The following is a 22,144-nucleotide window of genomic DNA, read 5'->3' on the forward strand; positions in this document are numbered from 1 at the left end:
ATAAAGACAAATTAGAATAACTTAATCTATCTTTTTCAAATATTTAAATATGAGAATAAAACCGAGAAGGTAATATAAATAATGAAGCTATATACAAATTTATAGTAATATTTATTTTCATCAACATTTGATTAATTAAATTTTCCGTAACCTCACAATTGAAAACAATACCGCCACTGACGTCGGTTAACCTAAGAATTTTTTATCTTCTTAAAAATTAGTTAAGCAACTATGATAATCTAGGTTTCATTTTGTACAGCGATGTCCTAAAACGGTATAGTACGTGGAGATAAAACGTGATGCGATATAACGAAAGTCTACCGGAGATGTTTTCAATGTAATATCGATTTTTGCCTCGGGCCCCACAAACTTTAGCAACGGCTCTGGTTGAAAATACAGTTGAAGTGTTGTGCTAATTTTAGTATGCATGTATTTCTAGTGTCGTGATAATGTTATTATTTAATTTCAAAATAGTATATATGATTAGTTTCACGGCGTTTATTTACGGATTTAAAATATGTAACATCTTCAAAACTAACATCTTGCAAGCGCGAGGCACGCATATCTGTGACATCCTATACCGTAAGCCTAAACTTACTAGAGGCGGGGGGATTTGAAATACTACATCACGGATGGACCATATTATACATACCATATCCACGAAAGTTTGGTCATTAAAAGTTTTTGTGTGCATCTATAATTTATCGCAAAAAAAGCGAAACAGTAAATGTATTTCTCACTTGCACATTTATTAAATCATTTCAGTTTCTTTTTTTATTTTGTATAGCTGAATATTAACATCTTATTTAAACGTTTTTTCAGTCTAATTAACTACATTATTATATCATGATATATCTTACCTTTTGTATTATACTTTTCATTTATTTATTGTAAACATTATTAAAATGTAGACATATAGTAAAAAGTAATAATTTATAGCTGGCCAGAAATGAATAGCAAAATGTAACAACATGTTATGGTTACAATGAAAATCTGGAATTAAAGAGGTCGTAAGGAGAGATCGAGCTGGAGAAGCATAGAAATACACGGTACACGAATTAGAATAATGAAATATCCACATATTTTTCAAATTAATCATAAAGGAAAGCAGGTACAATATAGTAACAAACTATGCAACTAAGGCAGACTTAAAATGTGCCGATTGTATCTACTGATGCCAGTGACCTTCTATTGATTCCACGCTCAACGAAGCACGGGCCAAACCCTCGTCCTTTCTTTCACCCTATACACACTTTCTCGTCTTTCATCTTCTTTTCTTTATGTTTCTTCTGTTACTGTCTTCATATTTTCCTCAAACCCGCAATACTTTCATCTTTTTGTCTTTGTTTCGAGTAAAACCATTCTTATTTTCTGTTCTGTTCACTTTTTGTTTTCCTTCGTTTCTTCTCCCAGGTTGTCTTTTGTTTTATCAATATTCATATCCTATTATTTTCATTAATATGACTGCAATGTTCTACTTTTTTTTTTTTCTTTTTTCTGCATATTTCTTGCGTGTATTTTGTGATTAAAGTATTCACTTGATACAAGTATTTTGTATTTATTATATTGTTAATGTAGGTATATGTATCAAATTTATAGGTTATATGGATATATTGATATTATTGGAATGTTATTATCGATAACATCGTTAAGGCAAATAAGAATAATCGAAGTAGAACGTAACGGGTAATTTTATTATTCAAATCTACTTATTCTTATTTGGTTTTTAAATCTAACATACATTAGGTTTAACGTTTAAATAAAAGTTGATTTAAAAAGGATTGTACATTCATCATACCTCGATCACTCCCATTGTTCTTAAAAGTATTATCGATATATCGTTTAGATATTCAAAACTGCGCCGCGTAATTTTCTGATTCATATTTATTTGTTTTTGTCAAAGCTTGAAACCTAACCTAACTTCATCTAATTGGATACATAATTTTATCGTTAATAAATTGATTAGAATAATAAAATTACTCATTACATAGTGCTTCGATTGTTCTCAGAAGCTTAATAATGTGTTAATGGTATTATCGATATATCAAATTATTGATAATATTTCAATATTATCGATAATAGCACTTCTAATCGATATGTACGTTTGCTATTAAAGTACACATTTAAAGTGATGCACTTTTTGATATAAAGTATAAATTTCAGTAATGTAAAGTAAAGTATAAATTTACATTAAGTATAAATTTCAATTTACTTTGTGTATAGTTTATTATAAAGTTTTTATATCGAAAATAGTACTACAGTTGTCAAATGTTATAATGCCAATCACGTAAAATAAATTGAATTTTATGTTAGGTTTCAGAAATGATAAATGTAACGATGTATATAATACCGTACAATTCAATTAATATAGTATTATTCGAACAGTATAAAGCCTAAGTGATTGAAGTATCTGTTACACTAGCAGTAAACAAAGCTTGATACATGTATGCGCGGTCTATACTACTGTTCATATGAAACGTAGTTTCAATAGAAATCACATTCAGTTCTAATTAAATTGTAAAATAATTTTTCTATGTTATTAAGAAATGAAATCAAGTAGGCGATGTTATGTACTTAAAATATCACCTGCGATGCGTGTATTCAAGTATCGATAAATTAATCAATAACTCGGGTACCAAGTTTATGTTTATTTTAGGACTATCCAACTTTATAAGTATTTACAATACCGTAATAACGATATTGTAGTCAACGTATGTGATTAAACTTTTTCTTTCTTACGATCATAATTTTAAACAATACTGTTATTACATGTTTTTATTATTTATAATATTGCTAAAGAAAGATACATTTTAATATAGATTTTGTAATGTACGTGTTTATTAATGTTTTAATAACTTTTAAATATTTTAAGTATTTATTTTATTTTCGTTCATCTCATTAAAGTATTTTAATTAGCTTTAAATTATATCAATAATTAACTTCGCGCGCGGATTCGAACTGATGACTCCTCGGTGTTGCAAACAATTTTGTTCACTCGACCAACGATGTTTTCGAAATATTTTGATAACTTTTTTATTCAATTAATCATGTTGTAATTATTCTTATTTGTTAGTATTAATTCTTAAGAAGGTGTTTCAATATAACTTTATATTATTTTTTATATTTTAGAATGGACAAGCTGTTAAGAGAAATGAATGTGGAGTGGCGATGACAAGCCTGATCTTGGAAAACGCAGACTTGAACCGACTTTTCCCGAAATGTCGGCCTAGGGGTGGCCCACCCCCGAGTCCGGGGGCCTCCACGCAGATCAGTCAGCCGCATGAGAGCCTCTGCCAGAAGGAGGCCGTCTCTGTTACCACCAACCTCACGAGTACACTTGCAACTACGTTCGCAAACACTCTCACGACCACCCTTGCAATTGCTTCCAAGAACACACATTCAACGCACTTTCACGCGATACCGGGAGACATGATCGACTTAGAGCGTGATATCTCTGATAGGTAAATTTACACTGATTTATCGATCATTGATCCGTTTCGAATATCAGACTGAATTTATTTAACATACTAAAATATAAAATTAAAAAGGTTTACTGCTGTCATAGTAATTTTAATGTTGTTTCAGTCACTTTCAAAATAAAGGTAAATTTCAATTAGTTTCAAAACAAAAAGTGTAGCATGTAATGAATTTATTCGTTTAAATTGTTTGTATTGCTTTTTAATTTTATGTATCTATTTTACGTTTGAAAACAAGTATTTATAGTAAATATGCAATGATGAAACTTTTATATTACAATTTTCTTTATATCCCAGACATTCTACTCTGTGTAGACAAAGATTTATTTTAAAAAAATTCATATTATTAATACATAACTATATACATTACACTTTTTGTATAGCATTGAAAAATTAACTTGAACTATTTAATTGTAGTGCATTATAGCATTCAACCTAGTGTATTAAATATATTTAAAAGATATAATTAATGCTTTAGCAAATTTTTTAAAATGATAATTGAATATAAAAGGTAATTTGAAATGTTTATAATTTATAGGACAGCGAGCATGGTGTCTGGTTTCGCAGGTGAGAGTCAGCTATCCGTTGGTGTCAGCGGTGGCAGTGGCAGCGTTGGTGGTCCACTTGGAACATTTAGCTCACTTGGCACACTTAACACAAAACCACTTTCTTCAAGTTCCTCGTCTGCCTCTGGGCACAGTGAGGATGCACAACAATATGGTAGTTTTCCAGGAAGTGATCACCAGAGTCATTCACAGCAGGATGATAGTGGCCCCGAGGAAAGCCCTGTATACATTTTAACTTCTGCTAAGGGTGACCGTAGTTATAAACTAATGGATTCAAGGTAAATTACTTTATTTTTTAGATTAAGAAATATTTTGTTATTGGTAGAATACCCTTTATTATTTGTCTTACAACATCACAGGAAAGTTTATAAAACTTTAAATATTTTATTGTTATAGTAAACTACAATTTTTATTCTTGTTTATTACCAATTTTGCCTTCGTTTGTCTCTGTCTCCATAATTTTTTCATTCAATTTATTTTCTTCACGCTTCCTCTTGGTTTATCTATTTCTCTGCAATTCTTATTTGAAAAATAGAAAGGGAATAGCTTCAGATCAGTAATTTCAAAAAACAAAGTAGTATAAGTTCTAGTGATAATTTCTAGTAATATTGAAAATAAATTTATAGTATATTATCTATGACAATGTAAACATCATTTTTAGTGCAAAAATTAAAGATACATATACTTTCTAAATGTTTAAAGGTAATAATACTCAATTTCAGATATTAATAATATATTTTAATTTTGATAATAATATTTTTTAATTGTTTTAGTATATGTATTATAGAAATACAATTTATATTTTTCGATTGGTAATATTTTATTTTTATATGTACAATAAATTTAGGAAAGAAATACCAAATTTAAATACATAATACACGATTGTATTGTCTCTATGTATTAAATTCTGTGTTATGTATTTCACAAAAATGTTTTCTCTTAAGAATTTTTTAATCAAAAACTTTATGCTTTAAAACTATTTTTTCACATAAATATAAATAGAAGATGATCGTAATTTAATTTAGTTACAGCCAGACGTTCATAAATCTTATTCATATTTTGAAACAATCGATAAACTTGTCAATGACATAATCGAAGTATAGTCGATAAGCAATGTGTAGTTATTGAGGTTAGACATATATTTGTTCTTCAGTTTCATTTATCGTGATTGATAAAAACAATAAATCATACGAACTAATTATTATAATAACAATAAAATTTTAAACAAATACATTTTTTCATGAAATGTAAGTAATAATTAGATAATTTGATATAATCATATTGAAATGAAATTCGTCCATATTTTTTGTTTACATCATTTTATAGATACATTATTGATAGATAGTAATAATTTAAATAAAAGTAAATAATTTAAGATATTTTTTATTTATTTATTTGTTGAAACAAAAGTTTGATGTAAATTGTAGGTGTTATGTATAGAAATAATAATTGTGTACTGTATGACCCTTCTTAATATTTTTGTTAAAAAAAAAGCACAAAATAATAAAAATATTAAATAATTCAAACACTTGTATGATTTTGTTATATTTTGTTATATAACAAAATTGTCATTTACAAACTTGTAAAAATTTGTATATATGTTATTTAGTACACAACAAAATCTTTTGGTTTCACATTACTCATAAGCTATATTAATTTGTTATAAGATTATGTTTAATACTGCACTAATCATTGTCATACCTAATTTGAGGCAGATTGGATATTATTTCTTCAGTTATATTTTTATTTTTTAATGTGATATGGTTATAAATTCAAGTGTTTAATTTTTGTCATTTGGAAAAGTATATAAAAATGCAATAGATCATGTTTTTTAACATTCGTTAAAGATTTTATTCTTCATCAAAATTATACAAAATTATTGTGCCCATTATTGGTTTCACACAGTTTCAAGTACTATGTTAAATGTACCGATAATTATATTTAGTTTTCATTTTTGATTGTCTTCACAGTATATCTCATAATTTAACATTTTTAATCACTGTTACAGATTAACTACTGTTAATCTTTAAGAACTGTTTCATTTCATTAAATTCTCCCCATAAATCAATTTTTATGTTTTTCTAACATAGAATGCAAATTTGTTAAATAAATCTTATCCCCTGACATAAGTTATAATGCAAAGTACCAATCATTGTATAGTTTACTCTATTTTAGTAACGACAATTAACATGATTTAATCATATTTATAAATTGTATAAAACTAAAGTCATTTGTTAAATCAAAAATATTCAATACAAAAGTTTACATACAAGTATAATGAATAATTAGTTTGTTTCTTTATTTAAACCAACCATATTATTATTAGTTAAATTTAAATGCAATAAGTATTTTTTAAGTTTTATTTATAATTAAGTTTCGTACATAGTACCTTTTAAGTATTAATTTGATTGATTAAAATAGTTTTATGTACATATAATTGAAACTTAAACTCTATATTTTTTATTTTATTGTATATTTTGATTATTTCTTTTCAACAGAATATAAGAAATTGTATTAAGTAATTGTGTGTTTTATTGAAATAGGAAGATATACCTCTTTTATATGATTACAACAAATTAATATGCTTTAAGATTTTAAAAATAAATTCTTGCAGTTAATCACAATAAACTTTATTATATTTGAGCAAAAAGGAGTTTTCTATAATTCTGATAATTTTCAGATACAGAGAAAAACGTAATATTATTATAATTATAATAAAAAATTAAGAAGAAACTCATTTATAAAACCATGTATAATTGTTTAAATCCTTCTTTACTGTTTTATGTTTTCTGTTACAATATTTCTATTTTTTAGAAATATACTTTTAATAATTGTCATATGAAATAAATTTTATTGAAGGAATTTAAAAGAAATGTAAAATAAATTTGGTGAAAATATAAAATTAATTTTATTTCAACACATATTAAATTACGTTTATTATATTATAAGAACACATTATTTTTAACTATCTTTAAAATTACTAGATAATTATTATTTTTTAGAATCATAGAAATTGCTGGTGGACGAGAAGTTTTTTCTCAAAGTCGGGGTAAGGTAGCAGCAAGAAAATCACGCTTTCTTGCTGCATCAAATTCCTTGAATAATGAAGATATTCAGACAGATAACAAGCTATCTGTTAAAAGAAATAATAAATCACCAAATACTCAAACTATATGGGAATTAAGAAGCCGGTAATTTGAAACTTATTATTTACATATTAAATGTATTGGTACAGTTAATAAACTAGTATTCTGTTTTCATTAATGCTTTCTAGATGTGGTGATACAATAAAGCAGCGTTCAAATAGAGAAGTAACTGAAACTGTATTTTCTTCAGAAATACATTCAGTGCTGCATAATCCAACAAAATCCATTCATGATTATGATTCCCCTAAGAGCAATCATAGTAACCACATTATTAGTTATGACTCAATTTTGAATAGCAATAACGTAGAATATGGTGTATCAAAAAATACCACAGATTTTGATTATGGATTATCAAAAAGTTGTATAGATTATCAATCGAATCATACAACACCAGCAAGAAGCATGGCTATTGTTAGTGATGGTGAAGTTGTCGTCTTTGATGACATTGATGATAACTGGCAAAATCTACGATTAGATTTAACTTCTAATAATACCAATCAAGTTACATCAACTAATTTAAATTTGGAATCTGAAGAATCTCAAAGAGGTCGTATTCCTCCAGAACCTTTGAGTTCTAGTATTGGAAGCACTCCCAGTCCTACAACGGCATATCATCGTAATACTTCAGAGTTTTTTAAGGTAAACTTTTATTAAAAAAATTTTATGCATATATTCAAAGCAGATATAAATAAATAGCACAAATTTTGAAGGAAGGTACTTTTAATCCAATTAAAAAATATATACAATTTTTTTTAGGTGATTACGCCCGCTAGTGATTGTGAAGTTGATTCACCATCTTCAGAACGTAATCACAAAGTAGCAAGAGTAATTGGTGAATTACCAATAGCGCAGTATTCTGAAAGTCCAAGACGTTATGGAGTGCGTGATACTCAACTTCCTTGTCTTCTATCATCACCATCTGTATATATGACACCAAGACCTGGCTTTCCCCAGAGAGTATTACCAACAACACCAAGTCATAATGAGGTATATTAAAGATTTAAAAATAATAATTAGTCATTTCTCTGTTATTATATTCAATTTTATTTTAAATGCATATTTTCTTTTCAGAAGGAGGATACTTCTGCAGAAATTATTGTAGAAAAGGCTGTGGTAGAAACAAATATGAACTATTCTGATGATCAAACTGCAAATGCCTCTTCTCCAAAAGTGGAGGACGAAGAAGATGATTCTTTAAAACCATCAACTTTGCCCACTGACAACATAAGTAACTTAGTATCATCTGGTGGTAGCACATTTGACTATTTATATGAATTTTCTGAAACTCGAAAAGTACTTGAAGAATTTTTTAAGTGTCCACCGCCAACAAAGGAAACAGAAAATAGCACTGAATCTTTCCCATTTCAGGTATCAATTTTAGCTAAATATAATTGTACTAATGTGTTTCAATGACAGCTTAAGTTATGTATATAAATTTGTTTTCTCATTACAGGATCTTGATTATGAATTAAGAAGACAAGGGGGAAGCAGTTATGTTGGCCAACGATTAGCTAGTGGTCCACCAACAACGGAAGAAGTTTTGGTACATGAATCTCCTAAAAAACAAAGGACTGAATTTCCACAAAATGTAAGTTTGAATGAGTTCAAATTATTTTACATTTCTTTACTCTCTCTTTAAGATTTCTGTAGGCAACTCCTAGGCTCTTCTATGATTTTCTCAGCTTCTCCTTAATTTCTTCCTAGAAATTTATAATTGTAAAAGTTAAGGAAATTAGAACTTTTTAATTTGATAATTTGGAAGATTCCTAAGATATCTCTAGTTTTTCTCTACCTTCTTTTGTAAACTATTCCTGGATGTTCGTACATATTAATTATAAACTCAATTTTTACTTCAGTCTTATTATGTTGTTCGAATTATTTTTAGACTGGTGAACACGAGAACAATTTCTTAGACCTCTCAGTAGGCACTGGTAGTAGTGAGGATCTCGGGGAAACGGAAGTCGGATTACAAGTCGGACATTCTCGTAATTTTACGTTAAGTCCTGAAACGACTGATTGCGATAGTAACTGTGGAGATCTCGATAGTGAAGTTTCTTTAATGATGATGGATAATGAATTGATACCGGCTAGCGGTCTACTTGGATCTGTTGGTGACTTAGGAAATAATTCGGATTCCTTAAGAATATATACTAGCATGCCGGTCCTTGAAGATGGTTTATCTAGCGGACACGCCAGTGATACTGATAATAATAATCCTACTGTGATGCTGATGAAGCGACAAATTAATGAGATCGAAAAGGAGATTATCCAAAGAAGTCGTGTTAACGACGCTGGTCACCCTACTGTTACAGAAAGAGATTCAATAGGAAAAGATCTTTCTGGTTTAACAGTTAGCAAAGATATTTTGCATTCATTGAAAACATCATCTCCTGATCTGTTTGTTCCTAAAAAAGAAAATTCATACGATACAAATGAACTACAACTTGACGGTTTAGATCCTCTTGGTACGCCTCCACCACCCGCGCCACAAGCTAGACAAAGTGTTAATCTAGAAATAGGTGGTGAAGTTGAAGCTGCTATTAAAGATATTAGGATGGCTTTACAAAGGACGAAAACTTTACCTGTGAAGTCTTCTACAGAAGAACCCCCTGAACCTAATGTTAGTCCCATTTGGATACCAAGGTATTTCACTTTCTTTTTTTTATTTACATTTATAACACTTTGACACTTTTTGGAGTCTTATTTATTCGTAATATAATACAGACGATTAGATTTTTTACTAGACCAAATGTTATTCCTATATATGAAATTTTCATTTATAATTATTTCTAAATAAACGATATGAATTATTAAAATTATTAATGTAAGGAATGTGCAGTTTAATCTCTGATATTTTTTAAATTATTGAAATGCTATAAAAAATATTAAAATTCTAATAAACACATATTATGATATTTGAAACGTAGTTATTTTTGTTTAAGTACATCTAACTAAAATGTAGTATATTGGATGGCAGGCGGAGAATTTGTGTAGAAAACAATAGCGAGGAATCGGAAGTTCGACGTACAGGCGAAGAAGCAGATGTTGAAGTCGAGGAAGGTCCAGACGAGGAGGAGGCAGATACTGATCTCGAAACTGATCGTTTACTTGGACAACAAAGAACAGATGATCAGGGTTTTTACGACGATAAGGTAAGATTTAAACCAGTGATATATTTAATATCATATACATATATACATATACAATCATTTCATAACATTTCATTCAAAATAACTCAATTTAACTTAATTTTTGGCATGATATTACTGACCAATAAAATGACACAAATAATAAATGTAACTCTAAATATAAACTAATTACCACATATGTATCAATTTTGGGCATACAAATAATTAATAAAATATTTGAAAATAATTTACTTGAATTTCATACAAAATAGAGTTATTTTTTCTGTGTCACTTCTAAGATAAATATATATAATTTAAAATATACCCAAGACTGATACATATAAACTAAGATTTTGTTTGATTAAAGTCTAAATGATTTATTTTTTATAATAAATTGAATTTGCATACACTATTACTTACTTTAAATAATTGCGAACTTCGTTTCCAATCCAATTATGTAGTTATTTTTAAAATCTTATAATATTCTAAAATTTCTTGGGTAATGAACAATTTGAGCAGGGGTATTTTATCGGTAAGCAAACTAACATGAGATAAATGTAATTGGTGTTACATAGGGGTGGAGGAAGCCTAAGACTAGGACAATGTTACCACCGATGAGTGGAAAACTGTCAACTCCTAAACAAACTCCCCCAAAAAGCCTGAGTGTTGCTCCGGTAGAAAGCCCGTTAGCACCCTCGGAACCTTTAGCTTCGACCTCTGCCTGTGTGTCCACTTCCGCTTCTGCCTCTATTTCGCCTCCTCCAGTAGTCTCCGTTATACAACCACCACCTTGCGATCGTGACGTTACCACTCCCACGCAACCCTCGTCAAGTCCACAGAAGACTCCAGTTAAAAATTCTCCCTCGTCCCCTCAGAGTCTCAAGGAATCTGGCAGCAAGGTGAAAAAGGTGCCCTTTCAATTACATTAAATCAACCTGTCTAATTTTGCTTCCTTTCTTCTACTACTGTAGTTACTGCTAAAGGCACTGCTACTGCTCCCCTTAATTACTAAAGAATAAAACCAGAAGTGGAAACGTGTTTTTTTAATGGGCCACATTTGAAATTCAAAGAGTATTTAATCCAGACTAGGTATTCAGACAACATAGTAGTAGTGTGTGAATCATATATATGTAGATTCATACTGTTCAAGAAATATTTCTTACTCGTTGAATTCTGCAATTTAAAGTATGGTTCATTAAAATAGCACACTTCCAATTTAACCCAGTCTCCATTAGTACACTTCCTGTATCCCAGGCATGACTAAGGAAATTTAAGAATTTAAGAATTTGAAGATAACAAGATTCGGAAATTTGCGAAATTAGGAAATTTAAGAGATGTGAAACTGAGAATTTCGGAATTTAGAAATTTTTCATTGTTACGGATTGAGGAATATTTAATGTAAATATAAATTATGAGTTACAACTTAGTCATGTTTGATGTGTGCAACTAGTTAATGAATTCTTTTAAGATGCTATTAGTTTAATCTGGGCAACAGCTTATTGTTACAACAGCCAGTTTCTGAATAAATAAATTTGTTCAGTCAGTAAATTTGAATGTATGCCTAATGAATTGATCAATAGATATCATTTCTTGATTTGGCAAAGAATAATTTTTCATAAAGTATTGTATGCAATGTATCATCTATTATGTTTTATTGAAGCCAGTTTATAAATATAATTTTTTAATTTTTATATTAATATTTCTTTCTAAGTGTTGAGCAAATAGGTTATAACTATTTTAAAATTATCTACTTTTTTAAAAAGAGTGTATTACTTTGTTTAATATATTATGTTTAAAAATAAAAAACTTAAACTTTTATAATAATTTATTACAATGGCATCATACTAGAACTGTAGATCAGTCCTGATTAGTAGAATCGCTTTACTTGTTTGCTTCCAGTATACAAAACACAGTTTTGCATGTTTTCCACCTCTTCTTCCTTTCCATATATTAGACGGGATAAAATTGCCTAATTTAATAATGGTTGTTGATTATACTAATACAAAATATTGATAAATGGTTATTATAAAATAACAAACTTTAATATTTCATTACAAACATATGCATGTGTATTCATTCTTTTTTTAGTATCAATTACAGCATGATATAACGTATAAACAATGAAAAAAAAAATAATTTGTTATTCATTATTCAGTGACTGGTTAAAATAAATTAAATATTTTCAAAAAGCTTCAATACATCAATACAATAAAAGAATTGCTATACAACAATTTTCGTTCAAATATATTATTTGCTGAGGCTGTTAGATATATGAATTATTTACTGCATGAATGGAGCTTATATTGATCATATGGAATATGATTTGTAGAAAGCACGTAGTCGTGACATCGTGACATACCGATATTTACCTTATTACATGAAGTACATTGAGGGTTTTATATTTTCCAGGAAAAAGAAGAAAAGAAGAAGAGTAGAAACAAAGAAGGTAATAAAATATATTTTTCTATTCTTTGCGAGTAATAATACAACATGTATTATTTCTTTATTTATTAGTAATTTTTACAAAAATATATTTATAACACATAAATAATTTATAGCAGTTCACAGTGATTATTACCAATTTTTATTTGATACATACTATTTGTAATTAAAAATGGCAATAATTTTGATTTTATTTTAAGCAAAATTCATAATGCAAATATATTTTAAACACTGAAGTAAACACTGTATTTTCAAAAATATTACATATTTAGTAAATGTATAATAATAAATACTCAATTTTCTTTTTTTTGCTGCGTTTCAAATGGATGTAATTGGGTAGGTATCGATACAAAAAATATATCTTCTTTGAATCTTATCTTTAAATGTAGCATTGTATCTTTATAAAACATGTATTTATATCTTTAACAAATATTTGAATTTATTCGTAAATAAAGATTCATGATTCTAATCTAAAATTCAGTTTTGGAAGCATCCTGATAAGATAGATTCAATATTTGTACTGATATGTATTGTATTATAGTTACGAGTAACGTTCATTGTATATCTGCAATGTCAGATATCATGTTAGAAGAAACTTTAAATGTCAATAAAATCTTGACGGAAATTGCACCTGCTTCAGTTAAACTTTTCCAGTTCTCTATTGACTATTTATCAGTGTATGGTAACCTTAAGAAGGAGCAATCTAAATGGTATGTTTCTGGACATATTTCAGCTCTTCTCGACGATCCTTCAGTTTTAATTGAGGGAGTCTTGTTCCGAGCCAGATACCTTGGATCTACTCAACTTGTGTGTGAAGGAGAGCCCACAAAGTCTACTCGCATGTGCCAGGCAGAGGAAGCTGTGTCCAGGATAAAGGTACGTTATCATTGTTTTATGTCTGTATTTTACATATTCTTCTTATCATCTACAATCTATTCTTTATTTTTCTTCTTTATAATTATGCTTTTATTCCTTTAATATTGTGAGATTCAGTGATCAAAATTCCATGTTAAATTAATCAGACAAATATTATATAACATAAGAAGAAATTAATTTTATATGAAATGATAACTTTGATTGTTCTGAATTATACAAATTTAAGCTACTAAAATAGTTTCATACAACTTCTTTTAAAGTAATGCATATTAAAAACGTAAAAAGTTTTAAAACTTTGTTGAGTAATTTTATGTGGAATTTATGAAGACATCATTTAAATAAAATTCATTGCATATTTCACTCCATATTATCTTATGCTTATAATTGTTGGAACATCTGTAACATCAAATTGAACATTCTGTGCTGTATATGCACAGTAGAAATTATGTATACCTTTATTTCAATCATTGTAGATTATTCATTTCTAGAGATTTGTATCTTTGCACAATTTATTCAGCAAATGCATGATGGATCTTTGGTTTTTTTAGAACTTTGTAGGCAAAAACCTTAGATTATTGTTGTAACCACTTTTTTTTTAATTTAATGATCTGTTAACACATACATGTTTGTATATAATAGATGTTTAACTATGTAATTATTGTGTCGTGGAAACACTACTTAAGAAAAGTAGAAATTTTCACTGATGGGACTTACTGTATAGTTCTGTTTGATTAATCAGGAATTACTTATTCTAAAATAAAATGATTTTTATTTTTATACAATCATTAATTATTTATCCTTGCAAGTGCTCGTTGTATATGCATCAGCTTTATTAAAAACATCTGTCTACTGTTAGGCATATTATGTTGTGGAAGAGATGAGTAGACAATGATCATTTACTTGCTACAATAAAAAATCATTTTGTTTATTAACTTATAATCATCTTATTTATCGAATGGACACTTTGCTATATGTATTGCACCCCAAGTTCAGTACAATCATATCTTCATTATTATAAATGAAATTTTAATAATGAATGCTGTTTAACATTTTATTTATTTTACAAAATGTGTTGTTTATACTTTCATATCTATTATTCTTTGAGTTATCATATACATTTTATATGAATTATCAGATATTATGTTTTATTTAAATGTATCAACGAATAACTGTAAGTACACTGAAGGGCCATTTATACATATTATGTGCAGGGGTTTCCCCTCACATAAGTTATGGTCTTGGTATATTATTAATAATTGCCTAGCTATGAAATAAGAAAAATTATTTTATGTATATTAATATACTTCAGTATATAAAAATGAAAATTGACTGTTTCAACAATATGGTTCTTATGAATGATTAATAATACATATAGCAAGGCCATAACTTGTACAAGGGCATCCCCAGACATGGTTGTGCATAAATGAACCTTAAATGAAAGTGTAATATATCTTTGATGGCTCTATAATAAGTATAATGCACTAAATATCAATATATTACGCTCATGCATGTATAAACTATGATTTTTTTAAATTTATAATATAAAATACTGTAATAATTATTGAATTTTAACTGAACATTTATCTAATGTACAATAAAAATATGTTCCATTGAGAGAAAGTTCTCGTTGAGACATTTCGATTAAACCTGAGAGTTTTTTCTACAAAGTAGGAATATTATAAAACTGAAATTAAAATCACATTTGGAGTTCGTTTTTTTATTAATCCAGATTCACCCCCTCTTTTGTGCCTCTAATGAGATTCCATATATCCATTTACTTTTCAATAATTTTATAAAGGAGGAAATAATTAAAATTTCGTTGAACAAAAGCATTATTTTATTAAAAGATTTGTAGTATACTATTTTATAAAATTTGTTTAAATCATGGACATAGGAATAAAAGGAGTAGGACATTGGAATAAAATGCATGTATTTAAATATTAAAAGGGAGATTCAAATTTAATACATATAACATTGAAGTTAACAACATTATAATAGCTCTAGAAGTTTAAATATTTAATAAATAATAGAAATTGAAGTTAAATTAATTTATTATATGATTCTGTTATATTACACAGTTGGTTTTGAAAGTGCTAAGGACACAACTCACCATGGCAATATCCTCAATTCATTTCTCCCTATTGACCTCCTATGCCCATGGTTGAAATATATATTTTATTAAATATTTTTTGTTATAATTATTTTTTCATAAATAAATAATATCAAAGGGTATATATTTTTTTAAAATATTTAAATTTAATAAGACCAGCTATGTAAAAAAAAATCTGAATGTTTTATTATAGCCACCCCTTCCTCGTGTTATTACCACCACCACCACCTGACCAGCGGACACATTTTCTTATGTGATTTTGATGTTTCTCTGTGTTAATTTGTCTAAGAACAGGAGCTGGATAAAATAATAAATAACAAACTGGGTGTCCTTCTAATTACTCCTGTATTTAATTATACAAAAAACACTTTAATGTTCACTGTTCAATGAGATCACATGTGGTCTCTGTCGCGATATAGCGAGCTCGTAAAATTCCACTGAAATCAAAACACAGGAAATTTGATCTCTGAAACAACATTTTAGGGATGGTAAGGACCAGAAACTTCGTCCAAGACCATACGAAAAAGGCTTCATGCAGTGTCAGTGTATTGAAGTAAAACTCTGAAATAAAGCTTTAACTTCTCTCAAAACCGTTTAATAAGGGTTTAATTTACGATCTCGCTATATCGTAGCGGGGACTATACATCAAAGAAATGGAAGAACAATACTATACAGAGTGTACCGTTTTCATAATGAAATGCATCTATTTACATGCACGTTATTAAAGGCTAACCTATTAAATTATTTATAATTTTAATGATCGAACGTTATGTTTAACAATTTTATTTTGTTTTCAACGGGATAATAAGATTTCTCTTAATAGAACAACTAAAGGTATTTCTAACGGAGAGTAAATAGTATTATTTCCTGGAAGGAACTATTTTTTATTCGGCTCCTTCGCAACTATTTTCTTGTGTATAGTTGTCTATCCTTCTTTGCTTCGTAGATTGTACGCAGCACTATATCTCTTTTTCTGCACGATCGTGTATTATAAAAAATTGCGTGTAATATAAGTCACATTGAACGGACGAAAAGTATTTCACTTATGTTAATAGACCTGTATGTTTCATTGTACATGAATTAGGGTGAAATTTTTTTATTTCAATCGGGATTTCTATTTTTACTTCTTTTAACATGCTACAAAATATCCATCATTATACGACATGCAATGCATTATAATAAAAACAAAAAAAATGATAAAATTACAATGAGGGATTTATACCATCAAATTCATTCATAATATTAAATTGTTTTTGTTGTAGACGATAATAAAAAAAGTTATAATTTCTAAATCAATTCATGTAGCAACAGTTTTAGGCACCATATTTCCATTTTATAATATTTGTTTACTTATTTATTACTTAAAAATAATAACTGCAAGAAGTTATTTAACATCATGTTTATGAATTCAAACATTCGTAGAAGCGTCAAACAAATCTGTGTGACAGCGGCTTAAAACGGTCTAAGACGACATATTATATCTTCAATTGATTTATATTGTTCATTAATATTGAATTATTTTTGAATTATCATTAAATTATTAATATACTGCTAATAAATTGAAACATTCAAAAGTATCAAATTCATATGGCAACGGCTTAAGGCAACTATGTTATGTACTTAAACTATGCTGATATTTATTTAAACAAAAATAATAGTACTCCAATTTATTTCTATAAACTTCCTTCATATTTAGGTTAGCAACTGAAAATACTAAAATGCCGTATAATGAATGGATCTGTAGTTTGCACAACATTAAAATTTTTCAACATATATCATACGAGACTCAAATTCGGAACGGTTGATTCAAGAGTGTAGCCGGTTACAATTTTTCGAAATATCTTAAACGATCAACACTGCAACGTTCAATGTTCAATGTACCCTAAAAGTTTCTTGATCCGTAAAATTGCATACTGTCCTAACTTACGTAAGCGTAGGATAATCTGTGTATGAAACGATACTTCTCGAAGAGCATGATACAGTACAAGTATTCGAAGATCGAAGGGTTAGCATTTAATAAACGTCATGCTGTCTATAGCACGCTCAAAAATGTAAGAGCAGCACGAACATGATAACGATCGTGTGTCAGTGTACTCATTTTGTAGAAAAAAAGATAAAATGAAATTCTACTTCACGATAGACTCGTGTTCATACTTCACAATAATACAGTATTTGGTATCAAATGTATCAGGGCGTTAAGAAAGCGATACTCGTAGCTCATAAAGAGAATTCCCCATACCATATTAGATGGACACTTAGAAAAGCTACCACAAATTTGGTCCCAAATGTTGCATATTATTTTTATTAGGGGACTGACAAATTTTAAACAAATTAGTGTTTACTTATAACTTTATCTGAAATGCCCTGGACGTTTGAGGTGCCTCTGAAGATTAGAAACTATTGTAATAAAAGTGGTAACATAATAAAAGTATCCTTCCCATTTTCTCTTCCTATTTTGTAACATTTTCTGATGAATTCACTTTCTGTTTGAGTTAGCGGCGATAACGGTGCATTTTGTACATTAAACCTGCTGTGGAGTCACAAAGGAGCCCCATCTACAAGAAACACTATTGCTAGAGAGTACAAGAATGAAGCAAACAATTAAAACTAAAATTTAGCATTACCTGACCGAAACGTGTTTGGTCACTTTGATGCTTGTATAATAATTATATAACATTAGAAATTAATAAATATATTTAGAAATAGTGTCAGTACATAGCACGTCATGTACCAAAATTATGTATGAACTATAATATGAAACATTCACTAAACTGCGTTAATAATGTCGGATGAGCTTCACAAATGTCTATTCTGCATATGATGTGGAAAATAACGTTATAAGCCATGAGCATTATTTTCTTAACGCCCTGCACAGTGTTGAGTTAGTCTTTCACAGGAGAAAAAGCAGTGTCGGGGAAGGAGATTTCACTATTTTGTTCACATGCAATTTAGGCTTCTCTCTTAGTTTCGTAAGAGGAATTATCTTAACATCTGATGAGGGTGGGATCTGCTTCTTCTACAAAGCCTTTCCTGTAAAGAAGGCTAGCTTGAGTATACATTAAAAGTTTGAAAAATAAGAGAATCGTAGAAAAATCGCAAAAAGTTCTTTACCGCGTTTGCTGGTGGTGCGTGGTAATGTGACTAGCAAGAGCATTTGTTTGTTTACGTTACGGAAGGAGGGGCCAGTGGCTACGGGTATGCAGGCCACGCTGTTAAACTATGGGGGGCAACATGGTTTTGGTCGGTGCAGCGTTGCCTCACAAGGAAGCCTCGAGGAAGATGAGTGCGACTCGAGCGAAGAACTTATAGGGAACACCCTTGGTGGGGGCCAGTCCGAGTCGCAGACTGTGGGTCTCCAACCAAAACTGGCCCCGATCAGTGGCTCTATGGAGCCCACCACCGTTTTCAGGCTTCACTTTCTCGGATCGGTTGAAGTTGAAGAGGAAGGGAGACGTAAGCGCCTTAACAACCACATAGTGCGGGAGGCTGTGACTAAGATCAAGGTCCGCCCTCCAACCCTTAGATGTATCATATTCTATTTCTAATTGTTGTTTTCGATTTTTCTTATCTATCTAAAAGAAATCTTTTTTCTTTATTTTGTCGTTGTTTTCTGTATCTGTATTACCCTTCCACTTTTTTTCACTGACAACGAGTAACTGATACTGCTTATGAATCCACACTAATTGTTTCAACAAAGATATTACCTTAAACAATTAATACGCTTTGAAAACGTATAGATAATTGGTTTTGCATCGTTACTCTTAGGTTTATCTTCAGAATAGGGCGTTTAAACGTCCAGGGCATCTTATGAACGACGTCTAGGTTTGACTGTCCTCGACTCTCCCTAGTTTTCCTAGGGTTCTCTTATGTTTTCTTGGGTTTTACCCACATCGCTAATAATTTGCCATTCCTAGTACCCACTAAGATGTCCCTGGATCCTCTTTCATACCTTCTGAATCTCCCTAGTCCTTCTTGGCTCTCCCCGGCTCTCCCTGGTGGCTCTCGAGTTTTCCAGGGGTTTTCTTGGATTTTGGTGGTTTTACTAATAGTTTGCCACTACCAACTCTCACTCAGATTTTTCTGGATCCTTCTTTTTACTTCCTGGATTTGTCTAGTCCTCACTGGCTCTCCCTAACTCTCTCCAATTTTCCTTGGATTCTACTGGCTCTATTAATAGTTTGCCACTCCCAGCTGTCATTAGGATCTCATTAGGTTCTTCTTGGCACTTCCTGTGTCCCTCTAATCTTCCATGGCCCTTACTGGCTCTCCTCGGCTCTCCTCAAATTTTCTTTCATTCTACCCGTTTTTCCGGTATTTTGTCACTCTTTAGGATCATTCTAGGTCAACTCTAAGCTATCTTAACTGCAAGCGCCCGAGAATCCGTAGGTATAATTGCAAACACCTTCAGTTTCTTGAAAGCAATATTTCAACCATGAATTAGCATTAAATCTGTACTCGTTATCAGTGAAAATGAGTGCGACTAGGTACAATTATTAAGATAAAACATATTTTTAGTAAATAATACTTTCCCTAATAATACATGGCACAATTTGATTAGGTTTCTCTAGATAAACTCTCAGGTTTACGAAAAATTTTTATCATTTCACGTTACTAATATTTTAAGTTCTTATTTTTTAACGCAGACAAAAGAAATTTATCTTATTTGCTACATTCACTGATAATTGCATTTTCAATGTTGCACATTCTTTCTTGCAGTAAACTTAGACTTACTCTATATGTATTCAATTTAAATTTACAGTATATTTTTCATTGTTCTGTAATGTACTTTGTTGCTCTTACTGTTCAATTAATTAATTACCGCTTTGTTATTTTACTACATGCTGCTTCTTCATGATAGGCGTTGGTACGTATACTTCAATTAGCAATATTTTAATTGCATAATGTTTAATAATATTCTTGAGCCGTTTACTACTATGACGACTATGACGCACATAAGAAGAAAATGTGATTACATGAAAAAATTGATATTTATCAAGAAAAATCTACAGGAAACAAAATATCAAAGCTTAAAGATAACTGTCAAAGAAGTTATTAAATATAAATAATAGTGATAAGCAGTTACATATTCTAGGATAATGTAATATTGTTATAAATGATTTAAAATTAATAAACAATAATATGTGCGTATAGGCACCGGATGGCGAAACGCAACCGAGTACGGAAGTTGATCTGTTCATTTCGACGGAAAAGATCATGGTCCTAAATACTGATCTGAAAGAGATCATGATGGATCACGCGTTAAGAACAATATCTTACATAGCAGATATTGGTGATGTAGTGGTGCTAATGGCACGAAGACGATTTGTACCCCACGAAATGGAAGAGGCACCCAAAATTAACAGAACACCTAAAATGATTTGTCACGTTTTTGAAAGTGAAGAAGCTCGATTCATTGCACAAAGTATCGGACAAGCGTTTCAAGTAGCTTATATGGAGTTCCTCAAAGCAAATGGCATAGAAGATCATAGTTTTGTGAAAGAGATGGATTACCAGGAAGTGCTCAATTCTCAAGAGATATTTGGAGACGAGCTACAAATGTTTGCTAAAAAAGAAATGCAAAAAGAGGTGATTCATCTTTTGTTGTAACACAGTAAACTTATTTAATCAACTGCGAAAGCAAATACACAAATGAATAAATTTAATTATTAGTATAGTTTTCATCGCTTTGGATAAAGACTGTCTTACATATTGCTTATTCTCTTTTTTGTATCATTAAGTTATAGACTTTATACTAAATTCTTTTGTAAATGAAAGAAACTAACAGTTAGTTGTTAAATGTTTACAGGTAGTGGTACCAAAAGCGAAAGGTGAAATTCTGGGTGTAGTTATCGTTGAATCTGGATGGGGCTCCATGTTACCAACAGTTGTAATCGCAAACCTAGCACCAGCTGGTGCAGCTGCTCGTTGTGGACAATTAAACATTGGTGATCAAATAATAGCCATCAATGGTGTCTCGTTAGTTGGTTTGCCTCTCTCCACTTGTCAAACTTACATCAAGAATTCGAAAAATCAAACAGTTGTCAAGTTAACTGTCGTTCCGTGTGCGCCAGTAGTCGAGGTCAAAATTAAGAGACCCGACACTAAGTATCAGTTAGGATTTAGTGTACAGAACGGGGTAATATGTAGTCTATTGAGAGGAGGAATCGCCGAAAGAGGAGGTGTTCGAGTGGGTCACAGGATCATCGAGATCAACAATCAAAGTGTCGTCGCCGTGCCGCATGAGAAGATCGTCAATCTTCTTGCCACATCCGTCGGCGAAGTAAGTGCAATTTTATAATTTCAATTTCGAAAACTCTTCTTCTTTTGCTAAAGAATTGTTTAAAATTTCAAAATATTTTATAATCATCAATAGCTTCTTGTCCTATCCTTTAAATAGAAA

At 29.9% G+C, this 22,144-nt stretch overlaps 1 protein-coding gene and 1 long non-coding RNA gene across 10 annotated transcripts in view; one reads left to right on the forward strand and one right to left on the reverse strand.

Moving 5' to 3' along the window:
• Window positions 1–22,144, forward strand: part of LOC100882469 (uncharacterized) — a 32,899-nt gene that overhangs the window by 1,346 nt on the left and 9,409 nt on the right. Inside the window, exons 1-16 of one of the 9 annotated variants that reach the window (XM_076531021.1) lie at window positions 1,925–2,030; window positions 3,130–3,461; window positions 4,015–4,320; window positions 7,045–7,233; window positions 7,317–7,827; window positions 7,945–8,175; window positions 8,260–8,556; window positions 8,642–8,776; window positions 9,074–9,831; window positions 10,151–10,340; window positions 10,892–11,224; window positions 12,726–12,762; window positions 13,513–13,634; window positions 18,921–19,247; window positions 20,896–21,330; window positions 21,551–22,024. In XM_076531021.1, coding sequence (XP_076387136.1) covers window positions 2,028–2,030; window positions 3,130–3,461; window positions 4,015–4,320; window positions 7,045–7,233; window positions 7,317–7,827; window positions 7,945–8,175; window positions 8,260–8,556; window positions 8,642–8,776; window positions 9,074–9,831; window positions 10,151–10,340; window positions 10,892–11,224; window positions 12,726–12,762; window positions 13,513–13,634; window positions 18,921–19,247; window positions 20,896–21,330; window positions 21,551–22,024 — 4,680 coding nt within the window. In that variant the 5' untranslated portion in view covers window positions 1,925–2,027. Of the gene's footprint in view, window positions 1–1,924; window positions 2,099–2,290; window positions 2,712–3,129; window positions 3,462–4,014; window positions 4,321–7,044; window positions 7,234–7,316; window positions 7,828–7,944; window positions 8,176–8,259; window positions 8,557–8,641; window positions 8,777–9,073; window positions 9,832–10,150; window positions 10,341–10,891; window positions 11,225–12,725; window positions 12,763–13,491; window positions 13,635–18,920; window positions 19,248–20,895; window positions 21,331–21,550; window positions 22,025–22,144 lie in introns of those variants that run through there. The other 8 variants (XM_076531019.1, XM_076531020.1, XM_076531023.1 and 5 more) reach the window with 8 other exon arrangements.
• Window positions 93–1,894, reverse strand: LOC143264313 (uncharacterized). Its single transcript, XR_013037968.1, has 2 exons — window positions 861–1,894; window positions 93–694 (listed from the first exon to the last, which is right to left on the reverse strand). It is a non-coding gene; the product is annotated as an uncharacterized LOC143264313 (long non-coding RNA).

The sequence above is a fragment of the Megachile rotundata genome, chromosome 4 (assembly GCF_050947335.1).
Source record: "Megachile rotundata isolate GNS110a chromosome 4, iyMegRotu1, whole genome shotgun sequence".
Taxonomy (NCBI): domain Eukaryota; kingdom Metazoa; phylum Arthropoda; class Insecta; order Hymenoptera; family Megachilidae; genus Megachile; species Megachile rotundata.